Genomic DNA, 21446 nt, shown 5'->3' on the forward strand with positions numbered 1-21446 from the left:
ATTCTCATCTTGACCTATTGTCATTCAACCTCTTCACTGCGGGAACATTTGGAGGAAGATGGTCAAATGTGGAAGGGTTGTATTACTGCTGAATTCCTCAAGCTCATGCTGGCTCTTAAAAGCACATAACGCAGTACCTGTCATCTAAAGACAAAGGCAGCAGTTACCTAACGAATGGAATATAATTACCTGACTCGTGCAACAGCTGTGTGGTGTTCAATAGATTATGTCGTCTATTATTATTACTTATTCCCCATTTTAACTTTCAAATATTAATTAGAAACATTACACACACACATACTACAACAAATAACAATACAAATTAAATTGCATTGAATAAAAACAAAATGAAGACTTTTATCTGTAGAATTCTTAATTCAACCCACCAAATTTTTTATTACCGTAATGCATACTTTCCACAAAATAATGTCTGTATTAGAATTATAATTTTTTTTTTATCTGTATTACCAAGTTATACATGAAATGATGCATGAATGAAACTGATTCAATACATAATTTTTTCACATTACAGTAATGAGAATGAGATTTTTATGAGCATTATGGTAATGACAACTTGAGGGGCGGGGTGCTTAATTGCCATGAAAATAATGTTGCAATGCAAAAACATTTTTATATAGGTTTTATTTTCTGAGATATATAATATAAAATATAATTTTGTATCCCTTTCTTGTGATTTTGGGGTTTTGTGAGATCCTTCGGTTTTCAACGTGCACCTATGTTTCGCGCATTCGTGCTGACTATCCAAATACAGACCATTTTTTTTTCCATCACCGATGAATGCATCTGTCGTTGACTGTACTAATGAGTACAACAAAGCAGTCATAACACGTATGGGCTCGTGGTCAGAAGAGCATACTTTGAAATGCAGAGCACTCGACACTGCACAAGACGGAGCGGCACGCGGAAAAACAAGCATACCGTAGCATTAAGTGTGTAGCTATATTTGTAATTAATCAGAAATAAATATCAAGGGGCCTGGGTAGCTCAGCGAGTAAAGATGCTGACTACCACCCCTGGAGTCGTGAGTTCGAATCCAGGGTGTGCTGAGTGACTCCAGCCAGGTCTCCTAAGCAACCAAATTGGCCCGGTTGCTAGGGAGGGTAGAGTCACATGGGGTAACCTCCTCGTGGTCACTATAATGTGGTTCTCGCTCTCGGTGGGGGCACATGTAGAGTTGTGCGTAGATGCCATGGAGAATAGCGTGAAGCCTCCACATGTGTTATGTCTCCATGATAACGCGCTCAACAAGCGCATGCGATAAGATGTGTGGATTGACGGTCTCAGACGCGGAGGCAACGGAGATTTGTCCTTCGCCACCCAGATTGAGGTGAGTCACTACACCACCATGAGGACTTAAAGCGAATTGGGCATTCCAAATGTGGGAGAAAAACTAAAAAATACAAATTAAATAAATATCAAGAACAACTTGAGTCATTTCCATATTCCCATTTTATTAAAACTCTCATAATCGTCATTACCACAGCCTCTTTGGTGTCCCACAAAAATTATTTTACAACACCTCATCCTCATCATAAATCCTTCACTAAATAAAGAACTAACTACACATTTATGGTAAGTCAAAACAACACATCCCTCTTGTCTGGGCAGAAGAGGAAGTTGAATTCTGTTCTTTTCATGACTTCAGTTGCAGTACCGATCCAGCAGTGAGAGCATTTACATAACCACACAGCCAACATAAACACATTTACCATTTTTAAAATGTTACACTTTCGTCAGCTATACCATCCTTACAACAACAACAACAAAAAAGGTATGCATATGGTCAGAAAAAAGTGAATTCAGGGCAAAACATACAGTATATTTAAATGATCATTTGAGATCATATCTGATTTTGGACCAGTTTTGCCAATGACAGTTGTCTAGTTTTTTACCATGTTGTCAGGTGGGGTGTCTACAAGTAAAAGGTCCTTCTCTCCAATGGGGATGAACTTTTTTTTAATCATGATCGCATTTTCCATTCACACGAAGAGTAAAATAAATATCAAAATGAGAAGCACCAAAACATGGACTGTACTTGCACCAATATTCCTATCAGTAACTTAAAACACTCAACATTCAAAAGGCTTATAAAGGAGCTGAAATAAAACTTCTACTTGTTCTGTCAAGCATCAACGGCTTTTGTAGTTCAGTTAGGAGAAAATTCCTCCAAGGCACTGAACGCATGGAAAAACACCAAAGGGTCTGTGATTTCCGAGAAGTTCCTCAGCTGCCATTGCTTATAAGACCACAACTGAATCGATTTTATACCCAAAAGCTTTCAAAAGGGTTACAGGTAAACCATACTTAAGGGGACCTTATTTTTTTTCCTCAAAAAAGTTACATATTAAGCCAAGCAGCTAAAATAACAGGAATTTTCCAAGACATCTAATGAAACGTAATCTCTATTTTTATAAATGCTTGTTAATGTAAGGCCTGTTAATGCTTGTTTGGACTCACGCAATGACAACTCATCAATCATACAGATGAGAATCTAAACAAGCACAATAGAGCTTACAAGGCAAATATGTTTCAAAACACAAACCCCACCCAAAAACATGGATTAAGATTTCAAGTTTTTTTCTTGATTTAACCATCTATACATTTACAATGCTACATTTATTTATAATAAAACTCTGTAGGTTTAGTGGCAGACACCAAGACAAACACATGCACACATACACGCATACATACATGTGTGCGGTTTATACATATGCGGTATACACATTCAGTGCCATCTCTCTCCTAAGTGTCAAATGTCCAAAGAAATACTCTATTATGGGTTATTCAAGTGTAAATTATCTTTAATAAACCAGATCAATGATAGAGATATATCTTGTTTAATGTCTGTAACATCCCCCTTGGTGCGGTTTGGAAAGAGAAGGGGGTACTGTAGTGCAATCGCTTGCCATTTGTCTCTTTCAAAAAGAGGCTTACCGTGATTGGTGGAACTGAACACAACACCAGCCAATCAGCTCGGAAGGCTGAAAAACGTTCAAATAAATAAAATAAAAACAACTAATAAAAGGTGAATTGAAAATCAGCAGTGGAATAGTTAGATTGAACGTTAAATAAATCAATAAAAAGTTTCGTTAACAGTTTTATGTTTGGGTTTTGAGTGTTTCGGGGAAATCTGGTCAGTGCAAATCGTAAAGATGTGTAAAGTTGTGAACTGACACACACGCTCAAGTTTTCACAAATTATGAAAAGCCCTAATTAAAAAACTGCACAACATACCAAGATTCCACTTGTTTTGATGCACATGTCATGTGCGTTCTGCTCCCTACATGCAAATTAGCATAAGCCCCACCTTTCACATAAAAGCTCTGCAACTGGACACACATGCAGATATAAGAGATCTGAACCTTTGTGAAGCTTCTTGAACTGCTTTTTTAACCCAAATGACAAGTAGAGACGACATGCTTCCAAAACTGTATTTTTCAAACCACAGAAAAATAAATTCAAATTAAAAACAATCATAAAATTTTCAATTTGGAAGTTTAAGGTGGAACCCACTTCCAACACACACACACACACACACACACACGCACGCACGCACGCACACGCACACACCCTCTCTCTCTCTCCCTCTCACATCCATACTCTCTCACACACATGCACACGCACACGCATCTTTCAGTCTGTGAACTTCAAAGCAGACACTATTCCAGACATTGATTGACCGCATGACTCAAGCACTGGAAGTCACATTATTGAACACAAACAACCAATCAAATTAAGCATAATCTCTGATCTGAATATGAAAACCATTACATGATGTTGAGAGAGTTGCTAAGAGTTAGTGTTAAACTGTGAAGAGTTTGTACTGCTCAACAATATTTCCTCAAACCAAAATGTCTAGAAGGAAACATTAGATTCCATGAATTCTAGTTGATGCAAAGGAATCAGTATGGACACGCCCCCAGGCTCAACTGGCACTTTGATTGGCTGATGATGTTTCTGGAGCTCGAAAGGGTGGTTTAACTGCAACTGTGTAACTCCATAATGCGGTACGGGATTAATTCAAGTATGACGCCCTTTCTCGCATGGAATGATTAAATGTCCAACTCAACCTTGTAAGGAAGAAAAATTATAACTTAAGTGCAACTAGCAAGTGCAATAATGATGCTTCCCCAAAGCAAAAGTCTAGTTGTTTTTGACAGGATCTCCAAGCAGATGCCATCAATAACTTGGCACTCATTTTTCCCGAAATAAGGCCAAAGTGGGAGGAGTCAGAACAGAGGTGGTGTTCAGCGGCTCTGACATAAATGCTCTGTTCTGTCATTGTAACAAATTATCCACTGCAAGTACACCACGAATGCCCCCAGCACCATGCAGACCAGTGTTTTACCTGTGAGACATTCGTCTCTATGACAACCAGAAGACTATCTGCCATACAGGTCATCAGGGTAATCTCGGCCTCTGCTGTCACTGTAGCTGTTGTTATGTTCAGTGTTGTTATTATTGTTGCTATGGTTGGACATGTTCAAACTGCTAGGGGATGGGTGATGTAGATGGTCATCAGTTTGACGATCCCATAAGTCCACTTCAACCATAGGTGATGCTCCTGGCACTTCAGAACGAGAGGTAAACCGTGGTGGAAGTGGGAGACCACTAGATCCCGACGGGCCGGGAGCTTCTAAAGAGTCTACCAAAGACTCAGTGTGAAAAACGGATGCAGTTGAGCTACCAGTCCCAGAAGGTGGCTCTGTGTTCAGGTTTCCCGCCTGAGCTGTCCTCACTGAGGTTTGTGAGCCACGATGAATCCTATGGCTGACCACTATATTGTTTCCAAAGCCGCCCATAGAGGCCATTGTAGTGCTGCGTTCCCGTTGGACCACCGCCGTCATTCCGCCCTCTGCCATTAGGCGGCGGATCCGAGAGACTGCGTCCTCTCCTGGGACGGGCTCGGCTGCTGACTCCCCTAAGAGTAACCAGGAAGAAGGACAGTGAAATTCTCAGATCAGATAACAGCAATGGAAAAAATATTTCACTTTTTTTTTTTTTTTAAATGTAAGAAATGCAAAATCGGAATTATGCTAATGTGAACCTAGAGCACATTTAAAGTGTTTGCAAGACACCGTAAGGGTTATTCACAAAGAATGCATTTTTGCATTCATTTACACTATTAATTAATAGTTTACGTAAGGAAATGTTAAGGGCCATTCACACAATATGTTTTGCATCTGTTTGGGCTATTAAACATTCACGTAGGAAACTAATAGGCCATTTAAACAGAACATGCTTTTGATTTTGTTTGCGCTATACATTTTTACGCAAAGAAATGTAAAGGGCAATTTACACAGAACTTTTTTGGTCCATTTGTGCTATTACTGTATTATATTTTCAATGTAAAAACGGACGTCTTTGACAGTGGCGCCACTGTTCTATCATTCTTTCGTGTTTTTGACATTAACGTTCTACTGTTAAAAGTTAAAAGAACTTCTGAGACACCACATCCTCTGGGGCAAAGTAAGTAGGGTTCATAAAGGTGTTGAAATTCGAGAAACTTGGATTTATGTGAATGATAACTCAGAGAATGTTGAAAATGAATGGCAGGAACCATAAGGGGCTGTTCACACAAAACGGGTTGTGTCTCTTTTCACTAGTTTTTTTTATCGTTTTCTATCGTTATCGTTTTTGCCTCAAGACACCTGCATTTTGTTGCAATGCGTATAGCTTTTTTAACATAAAAAATCGTCTGAATGAACCCTTAGAAGACCTTTCTGAGGAGTTAGCAAGTAGTCAACATTTTGTAAGCTTTGAAGTTTGTGCTGAAGTGTACATTTAATCAAACCACAGTCTGTTTAATTTTAGTAATCACACAAGGCCATATAGCATATTTAATTTGATTAATCGTGCCCTACTTTTCACTGATTGTGACAACAACAACAATTAATCCTTTACAAGTTACCTATTAACTCTGCGTGTGTGCTCACAGGGGCTCATTACACACAGAAAACTAGGGTGCAGATTAAATTAGACAGGCTAACATCAGGTAATAAAGCGCTTGAGATGGTAATAAATAACTAAGCCCTCAGTAGGAAAAAACACAGATCTCAGATAGGTTACTTCAATCAATTTCACTTCATTACCTGTCTCACATGAGAGAAACAGAGCGAGAAAGAGAGAGAGCAGTTACCCTGATATGTGGTGGGTAAGCTGGTCCGGTTCAGTGATCCCTCTGAAACTGATGTCTGAACCTGTGTGTGTGTCATCTCTTGGTGTGTATATATTTCTGTGCTGGTGCTTGCTGTCTGAACCACTGAAAGAGTAATAGATTTTACAGCTCAGAGGGGATATACTGTAATCAATATTACTTAATGTGGAAAGTTATAGATATCTGATAGTTTAACTGTGGCCTAGAGCAAGACATGTAAGAAGTGTAATTAGTGTACTTTGGATATTAGAAATAAAAAATTATATTGAATAATAAGGTCCCTTAAGATTATTTCTGCATTGCGACAATATTTTGATGAAAAATAGCATTTTTCCCCTTCCAATACTTCTTACCATAATGCATAAAATCGAATTCTTATATTGTAATGTGAAAAATAAAAATAAAAACTCAAGTATTTAAACATGGTATTAATTGCTGTACAACCTTACATTTATGCAAAACACTCATACACATTTAAATGTACATTATTTACTTTATTATATACAGTACAAAATTCATGTATTACAGTAACAAGACCTACATTGGCTACCAATGTAAATTTCATATTAATTTTAAAATGTACAAAGATTTGAATGGTCTAGCTCCACAGTACTTAAGTTAATTATGATCGCAAAATTCTGGCCTGTTAATAGTTCCTAGAAAGGAGGTAGATCCTTTTCATATTTGGCTCCTAAACTATGGAATAGTCTCCCTAACACTGTTCGGGACGCAGACACACTCACTCAGTTTAAGTCTAGACTAAAGACTCATCTATTTAGCCAGGCATACACATGATTAATCCTCCAACCCACAATTAGGCTGCTTTAGTTAGGTCTGCCAGAACCAGAAACCAGAAACAGTGATCATGATCTATAACTCTGCAATAACTTGAATGGCATCTAGGCTAATATTATTCTATTTCTATCCCTGCCTCAACCTCGGGCTCCTATCCTGAGTCACCAGAACTGGCTGGATCCAACTCCATTCCTGCTTCGTGTTGGACTCCACTGTTATGTACCACTGAGTGATGATGACTAAATGTAGCCGGTGCTAGCTAAACATCACTTCAGTCTATTATGATGGACTTCAGAGGATAAACTGATGCCAACTCCAACCATAAGACTACTTCATATGTCATTGCCTGAACCTTGGATTTAGGATGGACCTCATTGAAATGACCAGTCGGTTGAACTGCGATGCACCTCACTGACTTATCAGTAGACCTGCATCACCTTGGTCTACTGATGGACTACACTCTTAAAATGGAATACATAGGCTATCAGTTAATTGCCAACAAATGTCTTCATCAGCCAATTAACAAGGACAATGCATCTATGTGAACTTCTGCAGTTAATCCAGGATGGACTTTAAAAGTCATTGGTCATTAATCTTACAGTTCTTACAAAATCTTTGACCCTAAACACTTACGTACTTAGTTTAATAACTTTAAACCATAACTTGCACTATACATAAGTAATATTGGCATTATATTCATGATGTTAGCCAGAGGGGAACTGGCCCCCTAAGTAAGCCTTGCTTCACAAAAACAAAGTATATCTGGGCCTTAAGTCACTTTGGATACAAGCACATTCTTCACTTATGCAAATGTTAGAAACGCAACAATATTAATTTATATTGCATTTATATGCCTGTTATGAGTTTAGAAAGTACGTGTCTTACTCTGTCTAGGTGTGTGCGTGTTCTGGAAGGTGCTGGTTGTAGGAAGTTCTCTCTCTGTCTGCGTTTCTGCGTTCTGCAGTCGCACCACTGGCGTTTGCGTCCCCTGTGAAGTCACAGAAGGAGCGGGCTGACGCGGCTGCAAGCCAATAGCATTCATGAGACCCATGTCTCGGTCGAAACGCCAGCCAGACCTGCTCGTCCTAGAAGAAATAAAAGCATGTTAGAAGCATTTTGGTTGCTTGAATAATAACATAATTCTAAACTATTGTAAATAATGTTTGTTATGAAAAACATCAGAATCAAAAATGGAATTCAGAATGCGTTCATGTCTGACCCTGGACGTTCCACTCCACGAGTTCGGCTGCTGCTATTGACTGTAAACAATGTATCCGAGTTCAGATCCGAATGACTGTCTCCATCACTGCGGAAATCACTGTAAACAAAGAGATGATAAACTTAACTCCCTTAGATGTGCGAATACAGTGATTTACCCAACAATTACCTTAATCATCTCTGGTCATGTTTTTTTGAAGTCAACATGAAACAACATTCTCAAACCATTATACTACCTAAGTAATGTGATGTGTTTCTGAATGAAACTGAATATTCAATGAGAATAAAACAGTAGGGTGGTCATAGCTTGGGTCATGAAAAGTAGAACTAATACGGCACTATATCAGAACGTGAATTGGCGGTAGATATCTTCCCTCATGATATATCAACATTTGAGGAGACTTTTTGACAGATGTGGACACTCAAGTTCAAATTCATTCTCGAGTTTCAAATCAGACGTTATTTGCAATATTGTCAAACCTTTATTATATTAAAATTAACTAGAATTACTGCATTAACAATTGGCAAGATGACCTATTATACCTATTACAGCAGCCTAGTGTCTCAATAGCTATTTAGTTATCGCTTAGCATTAACCAATATCCTGTGTGGCCTTGGTGACTACATATGAAAAGGAAAGTCGTTTCAGTGTTTTCTTTTGAATATCATGCACTGATGAAACGTACACAATAAAACCATAAACATGCATTAAATAAATAAATATGGAATTCTAAAGAAGCAACTGATTATTGCAAAATTGCATCTGTCCATGTGGGCTGTGATCTTATTATCAATCCATCAGTTTGGGGGAGAAATCCTCGAAAGCAATAAACTGCAAAATGACACCGAGTGCAGAGGTAATCAGACATGTAACCTCATTTAAAAAACAATAATTTCTCTGCATCTTTCCAATGGAACACTCGCGTATCCTGTCACTAATGAAGACGGTAATCTAATGAAAGGGACTGTCTGCGGCATCAGGTAACATGGTAGTTTATCAGAAGAACTTATATACCCAACATATCTGAAAAGTCACTTATCGATCATTAGGAACACATTTGAAAGATGACGCAATGACAAACTGCTGCCTGAAATGTTTAACTCCCGTGAGTCTATACGGACACAAGCTTTGGCACGTTTATGAAAATATCTGTTTTTAAAAATACGGCTTTTGACGTGTTGTTAAATACTTTTGATTTTATCAGCAATTTCCATAGCTACTGTACAGCCATTAATAGGCAAACTGCAGTAACTCATGTTTTTTTTTTTTTTTTTGTAAACTACACATTTTGTCAAAATTAAATTTTGATGGAAATTGGGTCACTTAGGTTTTTCTAATGCCACTTTCAGTCAACCACTAATCTACATGCTCTAAAACAGTGTTTCTCAACTGGTGGGTCACGACCTAAACGTGGGTCTAAGGTCTGTTCGGATAGGGTCACGGACCCTAGGTGAAGTTTTGGGCCTCCGAATCAAATTTTCTGATATCTCACATATGGAGCTTTATAGGAGTAAAATATGCTTCTCATCTACAACGCGATATATATCTTTTTTTTGCGCAAGCCATCATAGAACCACTCACGCCAATGATCTGCTCTAACCTACTGTATCTCTTGAGTGCACACGCATCAACCGGACTTTCCTCGTAATCGTGGCGCAGACCACAAAACTGATGTGACCCATTTGAATTTTAGAGAAAATTTTGTATTTCTAGAGTAGACAGTCCTGGTATGCTAAACAGAACAGAGGAGGAAAAGGGCAACAATTTGCTATGCACCAAAATATTGGTACTATTTTTTCACAACAAATCCTCTAATTTATTAGGGGTTCAAACAGGAACTTTTGAACTGTAAGGCCTAAAAACTAAATTCTAGCTCCGCCCACTTGTTTTCAGGCTATTTTGGATTATTTTCGAACTAGTCCTAGGCAGTTTGCCCGAACGAAAACAAAACCAGTACAGAAAGATTCTCTGATCAGAACCAACCCAGTGCGGAAAGATTCACTGCAGTCTCAATATCAATAACTATCAAAAAAAGTTGGAACTTTCAATGCACCATTGCAACAGTATGCCCCAAAAGTAAGAAGTGGGCGTGGCCACTTTTTATTGTATATTTAAAACTGTTGAACGGAATGAGATATTATTACCAAATTAAAAAAAAAATTATGTAGGAGGTAAATCGAAGATCACATGAAAAAATTGCATACCTATGACCCTTGGTGGTGCTATAACAGTCAGGAATGTAAAAAATACCACATCTCTGTGCTAGAAAGACCAGCTTCATTGCCCCAACCACAGTAATGAGGAGCCATGCATGGTCTTACCTGTGCTTATATGGCATTGCACTGTAAATATACAGTAAGGGCAAGTACATTAAGGGTTTTAAAGTCTGGACTTCCAAGACTTATGGACAAATTTTGGACAAAGATTTATTTGTTGGCATCAACAACAATAAAAATAATGTCTATTGATACGTGCCCTTAGACTTGAAAACCATTAACAAAACTATGCAAGATAAAAGAAAGCGCAACCAAACTACATTAAATACAGGTATCATTTTGTACTAAGTTGGGTCGCCGCTTGATGTCAAATGTAAAATCTGGGTCCCAAAGCAAAACATGTTAAGAAACACTGCTCTAAAATATCTGACCAGTGCTCAGACATGCACGTGTGCCACACAATCAGCTGGGTGTCTGCCGTTTTAGCTGGCTGTATTAAAAATGGGTCACTCACACTGGCCTGCAGATGACCAGGTCCCCTTTGTTGGTTCCGTAGGCCAACCCAATGCCTGGCTCCGGAAGCCAACGAGCGGAGTTAATACTGACGTGTCTCCTCTGGTCTGGAGCCATGGGGTAGACCACATTAAACATCATCTGATGGAGTAAACAATCAAACACATGGAAAACAAAACTAATTACACTAAAAGCAGAGTCCTCTCTGGAATTACATTTATGAAAGTACAGCAAATAAAAATGTAACACATTAAAGAGGAAAACCACACTATTGTCATCAGAATCATCACTCTAAATGTCTCTTAAAGGGATTGTTCACTCAAAAATGAAAATTCTGTAATTAGTATGGAAAAAAGATGCAAAGAAAGTCAATGGTGACCAAAGCTAATATTCTGCCCAGCATCTCCTTTGTGTTCCATGGAAGAAAGAAAGACTTATGGGTGTTAACTGTCCCTTTAAAGTTGAGGGTTATGAGTAAACTACTACATATTTTCAGTTTACTGCAAATAATAAAATATAAAAGTAAAATTTTCCTCTTCAGAATTTTGTCATTTTCAGGCTCTTACTCTAATGGAGGTCTCTCCTCCGTGTGGCTGCTGCAGACGGAACACTTGCGCCACCATGTGGTCAGTGGTGGGATGAAGCAAGATCCGTCGAGAGGCCAGTCCCACCATCACATAACAGCCCATTGGAGAAAGACTTACTGAGATTGCGTTCGGGCCTAAACAACAGGGAAAAAAACATTAAAAAACATTACAAAAAAAAAAAAAAAACAATTTGAGTCACACATTAAATTTTTATGGTTCCAAACGTTCTCAATGATTACTGTGTCATTATTTTGCAAAACTCTAAAGAGGAGGGCCAAATATAAAAAAAGTATCTAATTCATGTCAAAGCCTAAACTGAGTTCCACCTCAGTAAAACTGAGGTATAACAACACTGACCGAATCTCTTGGTGTAAAGCATCTCTCCCAGGTTATGGGGTGCAAGGGAATAGACAGCCAGAATGCCCTCATCAGCAAAACCCCGCTGACTGCTGGGAATGAACACTGCCAACAGCTGCCCATCTGCTGAGATATCACAGCTGGCATCGTTGTAGATCTTACAGTGAGGAACCAGCACATTCACAGAGGCTAAAGGTGAACGGGAGAGAAGAAAAAAACATGCAATAGCATCATAATGGCCATTTACATTTGCTAGTAAAACGACGACTATCCATCAATAAACCTCCGAAGTGTCCCAAGGTATCTTATTGTCAAAAAAGCCAGCATTTTCAAGAGATTTCAAACTACCAATCCTGATTCAGTCATGCAAATTATATGTGCAAATTAGTGTGACGAATGTACCATTGCTGATCTCTGGGAGGTCAAACTTGGTGAAATCCCACCACTGTAGCCTGTAGGTGGTGTTAGCGATGTTACTGGCCACAGCCGATTGACCATCACCTATAGACGCACCTGCAGGAAAATATTTGGGGTATCTCAAACATCATCTGAATAGACTTTTGAAATCTTTCTTTTCTAATATTACATTTGTATATCTACAGTTTCTGACAGTATAGACACTCTAACAATCATGCAAACATTTATTTTTAATTGATGAATAAACAAGTATTCTACATGAATTTCAGATGGAATAATAATAATTTAAAAACATATAACATCTCAATATACCTGCTAATACTCTGTTAATAGAGGAGTGAGTGGCCAGGCCCGACTGACCCCTTTCGTGGAAGAGTCCAGCATAAGGCAAATACTCTGGTAACAGGAACCTCCTATATGTATATATAAAAAAAGAAAAAAGTAACTCTAGATGCTTGTTAACCCCTTGATATGGTGGGAAAGAGTTCATAGATATGCAATAATTCTTTTTTATATCCTGTAGTGCCAAAAAATATTTTCTGTTCTCACAGACCGTGGGACAAAGCGCCCGAGAGAGGGGGCCGACATTCGAGCGTTGCGGGGCATTCTGTGTCTGGTCCTGTCTCCTGGTTCCCTGTGATTGGGAGTAAAAACATTTTTAAAAGTTAAAAATCTTTTCAATTATATTTTGCTTGTGTTGTTCTTGTAAACTATTTCGGTTTGTACTTTTAACGTGAACTATAGCAGGAAAATAGACACATTTAACAGATAACGCACTAGTTGTATTACAATAATGCAATAATAATAGAAACAAAAAGCGATGGGACGATATGTGTATCTCACAATTCCAATCGATATATAATATGAGATTCACAATTCAATATAATAACACTTAAATGACAAAATATGACAGAAATATATATATATATATATATTATGTATTTTTTTAATGTTTGTGCAAAATGCACATTATAATTTCTCATCAAAATAAAGTTCTTTAATACACAATATAAATTCTCAAAGTTAAAATAATAATTTCTCATATAAGATCAGAAAATAAGCCTTTAAAAATAGTGGGCTACATTCAGGCTGATCAGGTGCACAACAACAGAACTTGTCCTGAAAAAGTACGTGAAAGTGTATATTTATTTTTGAATCATTTGTTTGTCATCATTTCCGTAATCTTTTTAAAAATATAAAAAATTAAAATCTGCATTCTATCAATTAATATTATATCATGAAACTGAATATATAATAATGTAATGAGCTGTCAGTTGTTGAAATAATATGTACAATTTACAAGTTATAACATTGTGTTTGCACACATTTGTATTATAACAAGCGTTAAAATGGTACTGTCATTTTAAGAGTTCAGCGTGCATCTCACAGACTCCTTCAGGTGTTCCTGTTCATTTATTAACAAGAGAGAATCTTGATTTTTTTAGCACATCCGTGCTATTTGTGATTCAAATATTTATTTGTACTTTTTTATTTGACTGTAAAGAAACGAAAGGTATCAAAAGACACATTATTTAATGAAAGTGGAGAGCGAGATCTTATCTTTGATGGACAGACATTACACAGAAGAACTTTTCAACAATACAAGGCCATTCAAAATCCAGTTATTCCAGAACTTATATTTCTAAAAGCTAAATTCAAGCACTTCAAGGACCTTGTGCGAACCCTGTAAACAGTGTAGAAAATAGGGGTAAAATTAAGCGATGGAGAGATTATGATGTTTGACAGGTCATTTCACTAATGATCACATGGACAGAATTCTTTTTATTTTTTTATTTCAAGTGTTGCCCCGATATGGTTAATCGTTTCTTTGATTTGCGATATTTTGAAATTCAATATATCATTTCATCCCTAGAACCAAACTATTACAAATAAATTTGTATTAATAAACACACTTATATGTCATTGAATACTGAGGATATGAGTATTTTCAGACTTACTCTATGTCCTCATAGTCTCCATCACTGGCCTCTGGTGGTGTGGAGGAGGGGTTGTTGGACTGGCTGTCCAATTGGGAGTTTGAGAGCGTCCGTAGGCGATTCTGTAGGGAACGCTGTCGAATACTTTCTCTCCGAGACAGATACTGGATCATCCTCTGGGCATAATAAGCAGCTGGAGACAGTCTGGGGAAAAAGAGAGGTTACCCTATATAATATTTGTAATAATAATCGAAGTGGTGGTGGCGTAGTGGCTAAAGCACAGGGCTGTTAATCAGAAAGGTCGCTGTTTCGAACCCCACGGCCACCACCATTGTGCCCTTGAGCAAGGCACTTAACTCCAGGTTGCTCCGGGGCTATTGTCCCTGTAATAATTGCACTGTAAGTCGCTTTGGATAAAAGCGTCTGCCAAATACATAAATGTAAATAATCAGGTATGTGTTACGGTAGTAGCAAGTGCGCAAGTACTTGAAGAAACATTCCCATCCAATGACAGCGCTCAATTTTGTATTGCTTATTATGAAATATGACTGAGAAGCTCCTTTTAATTTTTATTTTCGAGGACAACCCAAAAGGGCTATAGGTTAATATTATTTTCCCAGCCCACACAGCCCATATAAAAGCATGTGGCCTTCGTGACAACAGCCGAAAAGGAGAGTCATTTCATAAGTTGATATGTTTTTAATGAAAGAGAATTTAATGAAAATCATACACAATAAGTCAAAAAGTGTGTATTAAGAAAGTAAATAGCATCAGTTTTGAAATAGGTACCTGGCAGGGTCTGGATATATCGGATGATCTCTGGATCCTGACATATCATACCGAGAGAACGGAAAAAGTGAAGATTCCAACAACCTCCTGAGACAAAACAAAAGATAACAAACCAATAATTAACAAGCAAGATGACGAAATAACCAGATTTAGATGTCAACTGGTTGCTTTGTTTTCTTTGCTCAAACTAAAAAAAACAGACATTCCTACCTTCTGAGAGAGTCCTCGTCAGGATTATCAACAGGCACCTCTGGGTTTAAGGCGTTTTGTGCTGCTTCAGGGGAAGCGCTGGCCGCCGGCTGCCGGTATACGCTTTCCCACTGCCCTGACTCCTGGTTATACACCAGACCCATGGGCTGCTGCCCCTGTAGACCAGAAGAGGTTTCGCCCAGCTCCATAGGCCTCATCTCAGGGGGTTGGGCCTCCACTATGGCACCCTGACCCGGGTCCTCAAAAGGAGGCACTGAAAGCGGCCATGACGGCCTTTCTTGAGAGGCGGACGATGAGGACGTCTGACCGGAACGCTCCCAGCGCTGGGTGTCGTGGTTAAAGGTAAGAAGGTTGTGGCATGAACGACAGCGATTGGGGTGGTTTTGAGATGGACTGGCGACCGCACCTACATTCCCAGTATTGGGGGAGGAGCTATGACGGGAAGGACCTGGGCGTTCAGTGTCCATGCTACTATTGAGCAGCTCCTGCATGGGTCCTGGTCCGCCCGCCACTTCTCGGCTGCCACCGGGTCGCTCTAATTCCTGCATACGCTCGTATTCCATGAAGTAGCGGCTCAGGTTGCATTGCAGAACGTTCCGTATAGAAGCAGGATTGTTTCGTTGGGTGTTCTCATAGAAAGGGTGGTGCCCGCTGCTTGTGCCGTCATTGGCTCGACCCCGGTTGGGCTCTGTGCCAGGCAGCACAAGACCCCGCCCCTCGGTAGCAGATGTGTATATGGGTGATGATGAGGAACCATCGGGGAACCTACGTAAGGAGAGAAGATCCATAGAGGAGGAACTGGTTCTGGGAGGGGGCACCACACCCCTCGAATCTCCCCCAATCGGACCCAGGTCATGTTCATGCCCCGTACTAAGCAGACTTCCAGACCAATCGGCCCCTGGGAGACGCCCGGGAACCTCAAGAGGGCTGGGTGTCTGTGATCCTATGGGATCAATAGTTCTATGGGGCAATAGACCTCGATGCGTAGAGTTTCCAGAAGTTCCACTGAACACACTGCTAAACGCAGAGGGGTGGTCTGTGGAAGGGCGGGTCTGACTGGGGGTGGGCGTGAAGGCAGAGGGACCCAACAGAGTCTGTGGTTGAGGCAAAGGGTGAGAAGAATCCACAGGCTGGAGAGACGTTGTATTGTGCGTCAGTAAGTTTCGTGAGGCGGCGCAGCGACTGCACAGGCAGCCCAGACCCAAGTGCTGCGTGCAGCCCTGTAAGGCAGTGTGGTCGCCTGGATCTGCCCGCACTGGGTACTGGAAGCGGGGTATGCTGGGAGGCTCTCGGGGCTCTGGGGGTGGGCGGGACTGATCGCTGGATTGCGCCCCAGATGAGCGGGAGGATAAAATGTGGAGGAAATTGTGCAGTATGGGTGTGCGACGCACGGGCGGGGAACGCAAGAGAGAACGTTGGCGGAATAAAGCCATTTCCATACTGTCAATAGGGACCTCTGAATCATCTTCATTCTATTTAACACACATACACAAAAATATCAGCAAGACACTACAAAAAAAACATTATTTTTCTCTACTTTTGGAATAGCATTCTACTCTTACTATTTCTGCAGTATGCATGCAGTGAAAAGCTTGCACATGTCCATATGCACCAAATACCTGGATGACCTACTATATTTGCCTAAATGCGCAACATGTGCAAAGCACACATGCTCAAACTTGCCATTTTACTTCCACGATTGAACGAGGACTACAGAAAGTTAACACATTTTTTCACAAATTTGAATGAAAAAACAACCTTATTCTTCCGAGAGAATAAGTGATGAGATGCTAAACATGATGATGTCACGAGACAATATAGATTACTACTGTTAGTTTACCTGTGTATAATGTATAATGTTTCACACACTATTTTTTAAAACAGTGAGCAGTATGCTAGTACTTTATTCAGAACAAAGCCACAGTCATTATCTGAAAACAATCATGCAAAAAGGAAACACAGTACGTATATAATGAAGAAAGTGCCATTCCTCACCTGCTGGTTGGATGGGTTCACAATAGCAGTCAAAAGATTATGACCTAGGGGATCAAACCTCACCAACCTGTCCCAAAAAACAAGGATTAACAGTTAAAAGATTATGAGAAAAGAACATTAAATACCACTAAAGCAAATCAAATGAATCCAAAAAGCCACAACATAAACACGTCTGCTTCCCCACCGGACACGTTCAGTCTCGCTGGCGGTCTTGACAACTGCAAATGGTTCTGGTCTGCTCCAGTCCCAGAAATGGAGTTCATTGTTAGTGGCGATGAGGAGAAGTTGAGCAGTGGGGTGGAACGCAAGAGAAGCAATGGCTACATTACTTTCCGTGAACCAGCTCTCACTACCACCCTGTGAACAGAACATTCATGCAAATGTTAAGTCTGGGCCTCTGGTGTGTGCGTGTGTATGTGTGGCAAAAAACACAAGAGGAACTACCTTGTGCTGCTATTTTATGATTTGGAAATCAAACATGAAGTAACAAACAAGATAATAGTGATTGCTAAAAGGGAAGGTCTGCAAATTATTTGAATATCTAAGTATAAACCGGACTGGTACTCACATGTAGGTCCCAAATGCGTACTTCTCCATCAAGGCAACCAGAGGCCACCAAGCCAGGAATGGTGGGGTGAAAGGTCACACACCAAGGCGTCCGTCGGTGACCCACCAGAGAGTGCAGGCACTTTCCAGTTTTGACATCCGTGATGTAGATGTTATGGTTGACATGCGTTGAGGCAACAAGATTCCTATAAAACATGCAAATAGATTGTTAAAAATGGGGGGAAGAAAAACATAAAATAAAAAAAAAGTGATTCAGTTTCTGGCTCATTATTGATATCTGTTTCTTTTTGACTACCTATCTGGGCTGAAGGCCAGCAGGAAGGTTGATCGTGGATTATCAGGCAGCTCAACTTTCTGTAGGAAAAAAAATACATAAATTCTACAAGTCAAAAGTTTGGACACACTTGAATTTATGCATTTTATGATCTTAAAAACCTTTTGATCTAAAGCCACATGCTTAAGTTTTTAAAATGAGCTTTGTAGACAAATATAGGTTAAACAAGAGAGATTTGATTTGTTTAACATTTTGTTGGTCACTACATATTGATAAATCCATACTTCCATGAGTGTTTTTGTACACTTTTGATAAATGTACTATCATTCAAAAATGTCTGTCCAAACCTTCAATTTAGGAAATTAATAGCTTTTACACAATTTATTTATAGAAAGCTTACAATATATATCATGAACAAGTTAAACAAGTTAAGCTCATAGAAAGCATTTGTGGCATGACCTGATTGTTTGATATTGATGGGTACCACAAAATTATTTCAAATTGTCCCTTGTTTATTGTCCTTTATTATACAGTTGCCTCCACGTCTGAGACCGTCAATCCACGCATCTTATCATGTGGCTTGTTGAGCGCGTTACCACGGAGACAAAGTGCATGTGGAGGCTTCACACTATTCTCTGCAGCATCCACAAACAACTAACCATGCGCCCCACAGGGAGCGAGAACCACATTATAGTGACCACGAGGAGGTTACCCCATGTGTCTCTACCCTCCCTAGCAACCAAGCCAATTTGGTTGCTTAGGAGACCTGGCTGGAGTCACTCAGCACACCTTGAATTTGAACTTTTAACTCCAGGTGTGGTAGTTAGCATCTTTACTTGCTGAGCTACCCGGGCCCAAACTTTTGTATATTTCAAATATTTTCATTAATGTAAATTTCGAACATTATTCTTTGTTTTATATTACCCTTTATTTATATTAAAGCTGGAGTAACAGGGTTTCAAACAGCAGCTGAGGGAGTGACACTAAATTTGGCATCTTTCTCTTTTCTGACTGCCATTACTCATCTCTCTCGATTTTTTTCTTCTTTTGGAAAGTTGTGGAAATGTAATACAGCATGTAATAAATCTTTTTCTGTTTGAGCAAATGGGAATGCAAAAATAATATCTGCTGTGGTCTCCCATTCACTGCTACAGAAGTTTACAACCACATTCCTGACACACAAATGTGAAAACGTTCCTTTGTGACAATGACAAAAATTAAAAAAATTAAAAAATAGTAAAACTCATTTTACCTTCCCTCTGATTATGAAAATCATATTAACTGGACTATATAGGATCATCCGCTCAGCTGTATAAGCCAGAGAGAACCACTAGAGACAGTGGGTAATACTCTACCTGGCTCTGCCATTTCATCCAGCGGGTCTTGTCCTCCACTAGCTGCTGCAGGAGCCGCTGGGAGCCCAGCATGCGAGCTCCTCGCTCTCGACCCGACAGGATCATCACGGAGTTCCTGTTCTGCATGGCCATTTCTCACTTTTGGACTCTGCGGCCTGACCACTGGCCTTTCACGCACACAAACACCAACTCAGCAGCCAGCCATGCAGACTGCAAGAGTGAAATAACACAAAAAGTAGATGTTATTTATTTTAGTCTCAGTCCTGACACTTTTAATGGATCTTTGATCAATACAATCAAAGTGAATGGTGACTAAGGCTTACATCACCTTTTGTGTTCCACAGTAGAAAGAGTTATTTGGGTTTGGAACAAAAATAAAGGCAAGTACATGACAGAATTAACATTTTTGTTTGTCAGTGATAATTTCCTGCTTTTCTAACCATATTCCAACACAAATATGCATGTTGCCTAAATTACAGCTCATATCCTGGCTCATCTGACTGATGCAATTACAGGCTTCAACGCAAAGTTTTTTGCAAAGAATTTAGCTCTTTTGATAACATAACGATCTATTTTGGTTCAATTGGGCCCCCGGTTGGAGCCAAATCCTCAAGTCACCTTCACTGCACCATATTTTAAATGTCAGAACTATAAAAGGAAAATCTCTGGGTCCTTAGCCGTAACGTTTAAACACAAAAAGTTACTTCGCTCATACTAAAAATGTAAACACAGATCAATAGGTTAGTATGCTGCTGTGGCAATTAAAGCCCTATCGGAGGTGCTGAACCGTGTAAACAAACAAGGCATTTAAATAAGCCCATGCCAACGAAACCAACATACACATGTGATCAAAAGCACACCAACACAAACAACATTTCTAAAGGCATTAGATGCGTTTTCTGATCACGTAACTAACAAGAACTGACTGTCGTGCCCAGCCAAATATGGAAACTAAACAGAGGCTACAACATTAGCCACCGTTTATACGCTATAAATATTACTTTATTTGTACATGTTTTAGCTCTGACATTCGCACACCCACAAATTCAAATCCAAACGGTTTAATTCAGATACAAATGTCATCGAACATAAAATGTTATCGAAACTGTGAATTTATTAAGGTTTTACAGACCTGTTTTGTTGTGCTTGTCACTGAAATGTCATCGAAGGTCTGCTAGCCGCTTTGCCCGTTAGCAGAAATGGTTTCCAATAAACCGACCTGGATTGACAACCGAACGATCCGAACCGCCGAGCAGGTTACATTCATGTCCTTTTGGAGTATCTCGATTAAACCGGTGGGATTATCGGGACAAAGAGAGGTTGTATTGAGGTGGTTGTGGGAGAAAAGATGCTAGCTAGCTGGTTTGTGGGTAGCTCGGCGTAGGCAGGCATACTAATCGAGAGCAGACACAGCTGAGAGCTGCGTTAGATTGAATAATCGATGCAAGAAGGTCACCGGTTCGAGTCCAGGTGTTGTGTCGAAGTCTGTTCTCCCTATGTTTCCCCGGTTAGTGTTCCCCGTAGTGGCGTTAAAAATTAAACAGACTTCGACAAAGAGGAAACATAGGCAGAACAGACTTCGACAAAGGAGGAAAAATAGGGGGAACAGACCTCAACAAAGGGGAAACAGACTTCGACAAAGGGGAAACAGACTGCGATTAAGGGGAAACATAGGGCGGACAAACTTCAACAAATGGGATAACATAGGGGGAACAGAGTTCGACAAAGGGGGAACAGAGTTTGACAAAGGGGAAACATAGGGGGAACAGACTTCAACAAATGGGACAACATAGGGAGAACAGGGTTCGACAAAGGGGAAACATAGGGGGAACAGAGTTTGACAAAGGGGAAACATAGGGGGAACAGGCTTTGACAAAGGGGAAACAGACTTCGACACAACCCCCTATGTTTCCCTTGTTATTGTTCCCCGTACTGCCATTAAACATGAGGGGGTAACAAACTTCAGCACTAACCTAAGGGGAAACAGACTTAGACAGCGGCGTTACAAATTAAACATAGGGGGAACAGACTCCCCCT

General features: G+C 39.8%; 1 protein-coding gene across 2 annotated transcripts; it reads right to left on the reverse strand.

The window, feature by feature from the left end:
• Nucleotides 1–372: 372 nt before the first annotated feature.
• On the reverse strand, nt 373–20792 carry LOC127640634 (activating molecule in BECN1-regulated autophagy protein 1B). 2 transcript variants are annotated; one of them, XM_052123314.1, is made up of 19 exons: nt 20542–20792; nt 19410–19619; nt 18076–18134; nt 17782–17965; nt 17398–17570; nt 17214–17280; nt 15219–16690; nt 15009–15095; nt 14241–14423; nt 12836–12916; nt 12595–12695; nt 12268–12378; nt 11866–12054; nt 11488–11642; nt 10923–11062; nt 8193–8291; nt 7859–8058; nt 6161–6283; nt 373–4942 (listed from the first exon to the last, which is right to left on the reverse strand). In XM_052123314.1, exons 2-19 carry the CDS (start codon nt 19539–19541, stop codon nt 4404–4406), a joined length of 4095 nt encoding a protein of 1364 aa, XP_051979274.1. In that variant the 5' UTR covers nt 19542–19619; nt 20542–20792; the 3' UTR covers nt 373–4403. The 2 variants fall into 2 exon arrangements, with proteins under 2 accessions (XP_051979274.1, XP_051979275.1); XM_052123315.1 differs by lacking the exon at nt 6161–6283.
• Nucleotides 20793–21446: the final 654 nt, after the last annotated feature.

The sequence above is a fragment of the Xyrauchen texanus genome, chromosome 49 (assembly GCF_025860055.1).
Source record: "Xyrauchen texanus isolate HMW12.3.18 chromosome 49, RBS_HiC_50CHRs, whole genome shotgun sequence".
NCBI classification, from domain to species: domain Eukaryota; kingdom Metazoa; phylum Chordata; class Actinopteri; order Cypriniformes; family Catostomidae; genus Xyrauchen; species Xyrauchen texanus.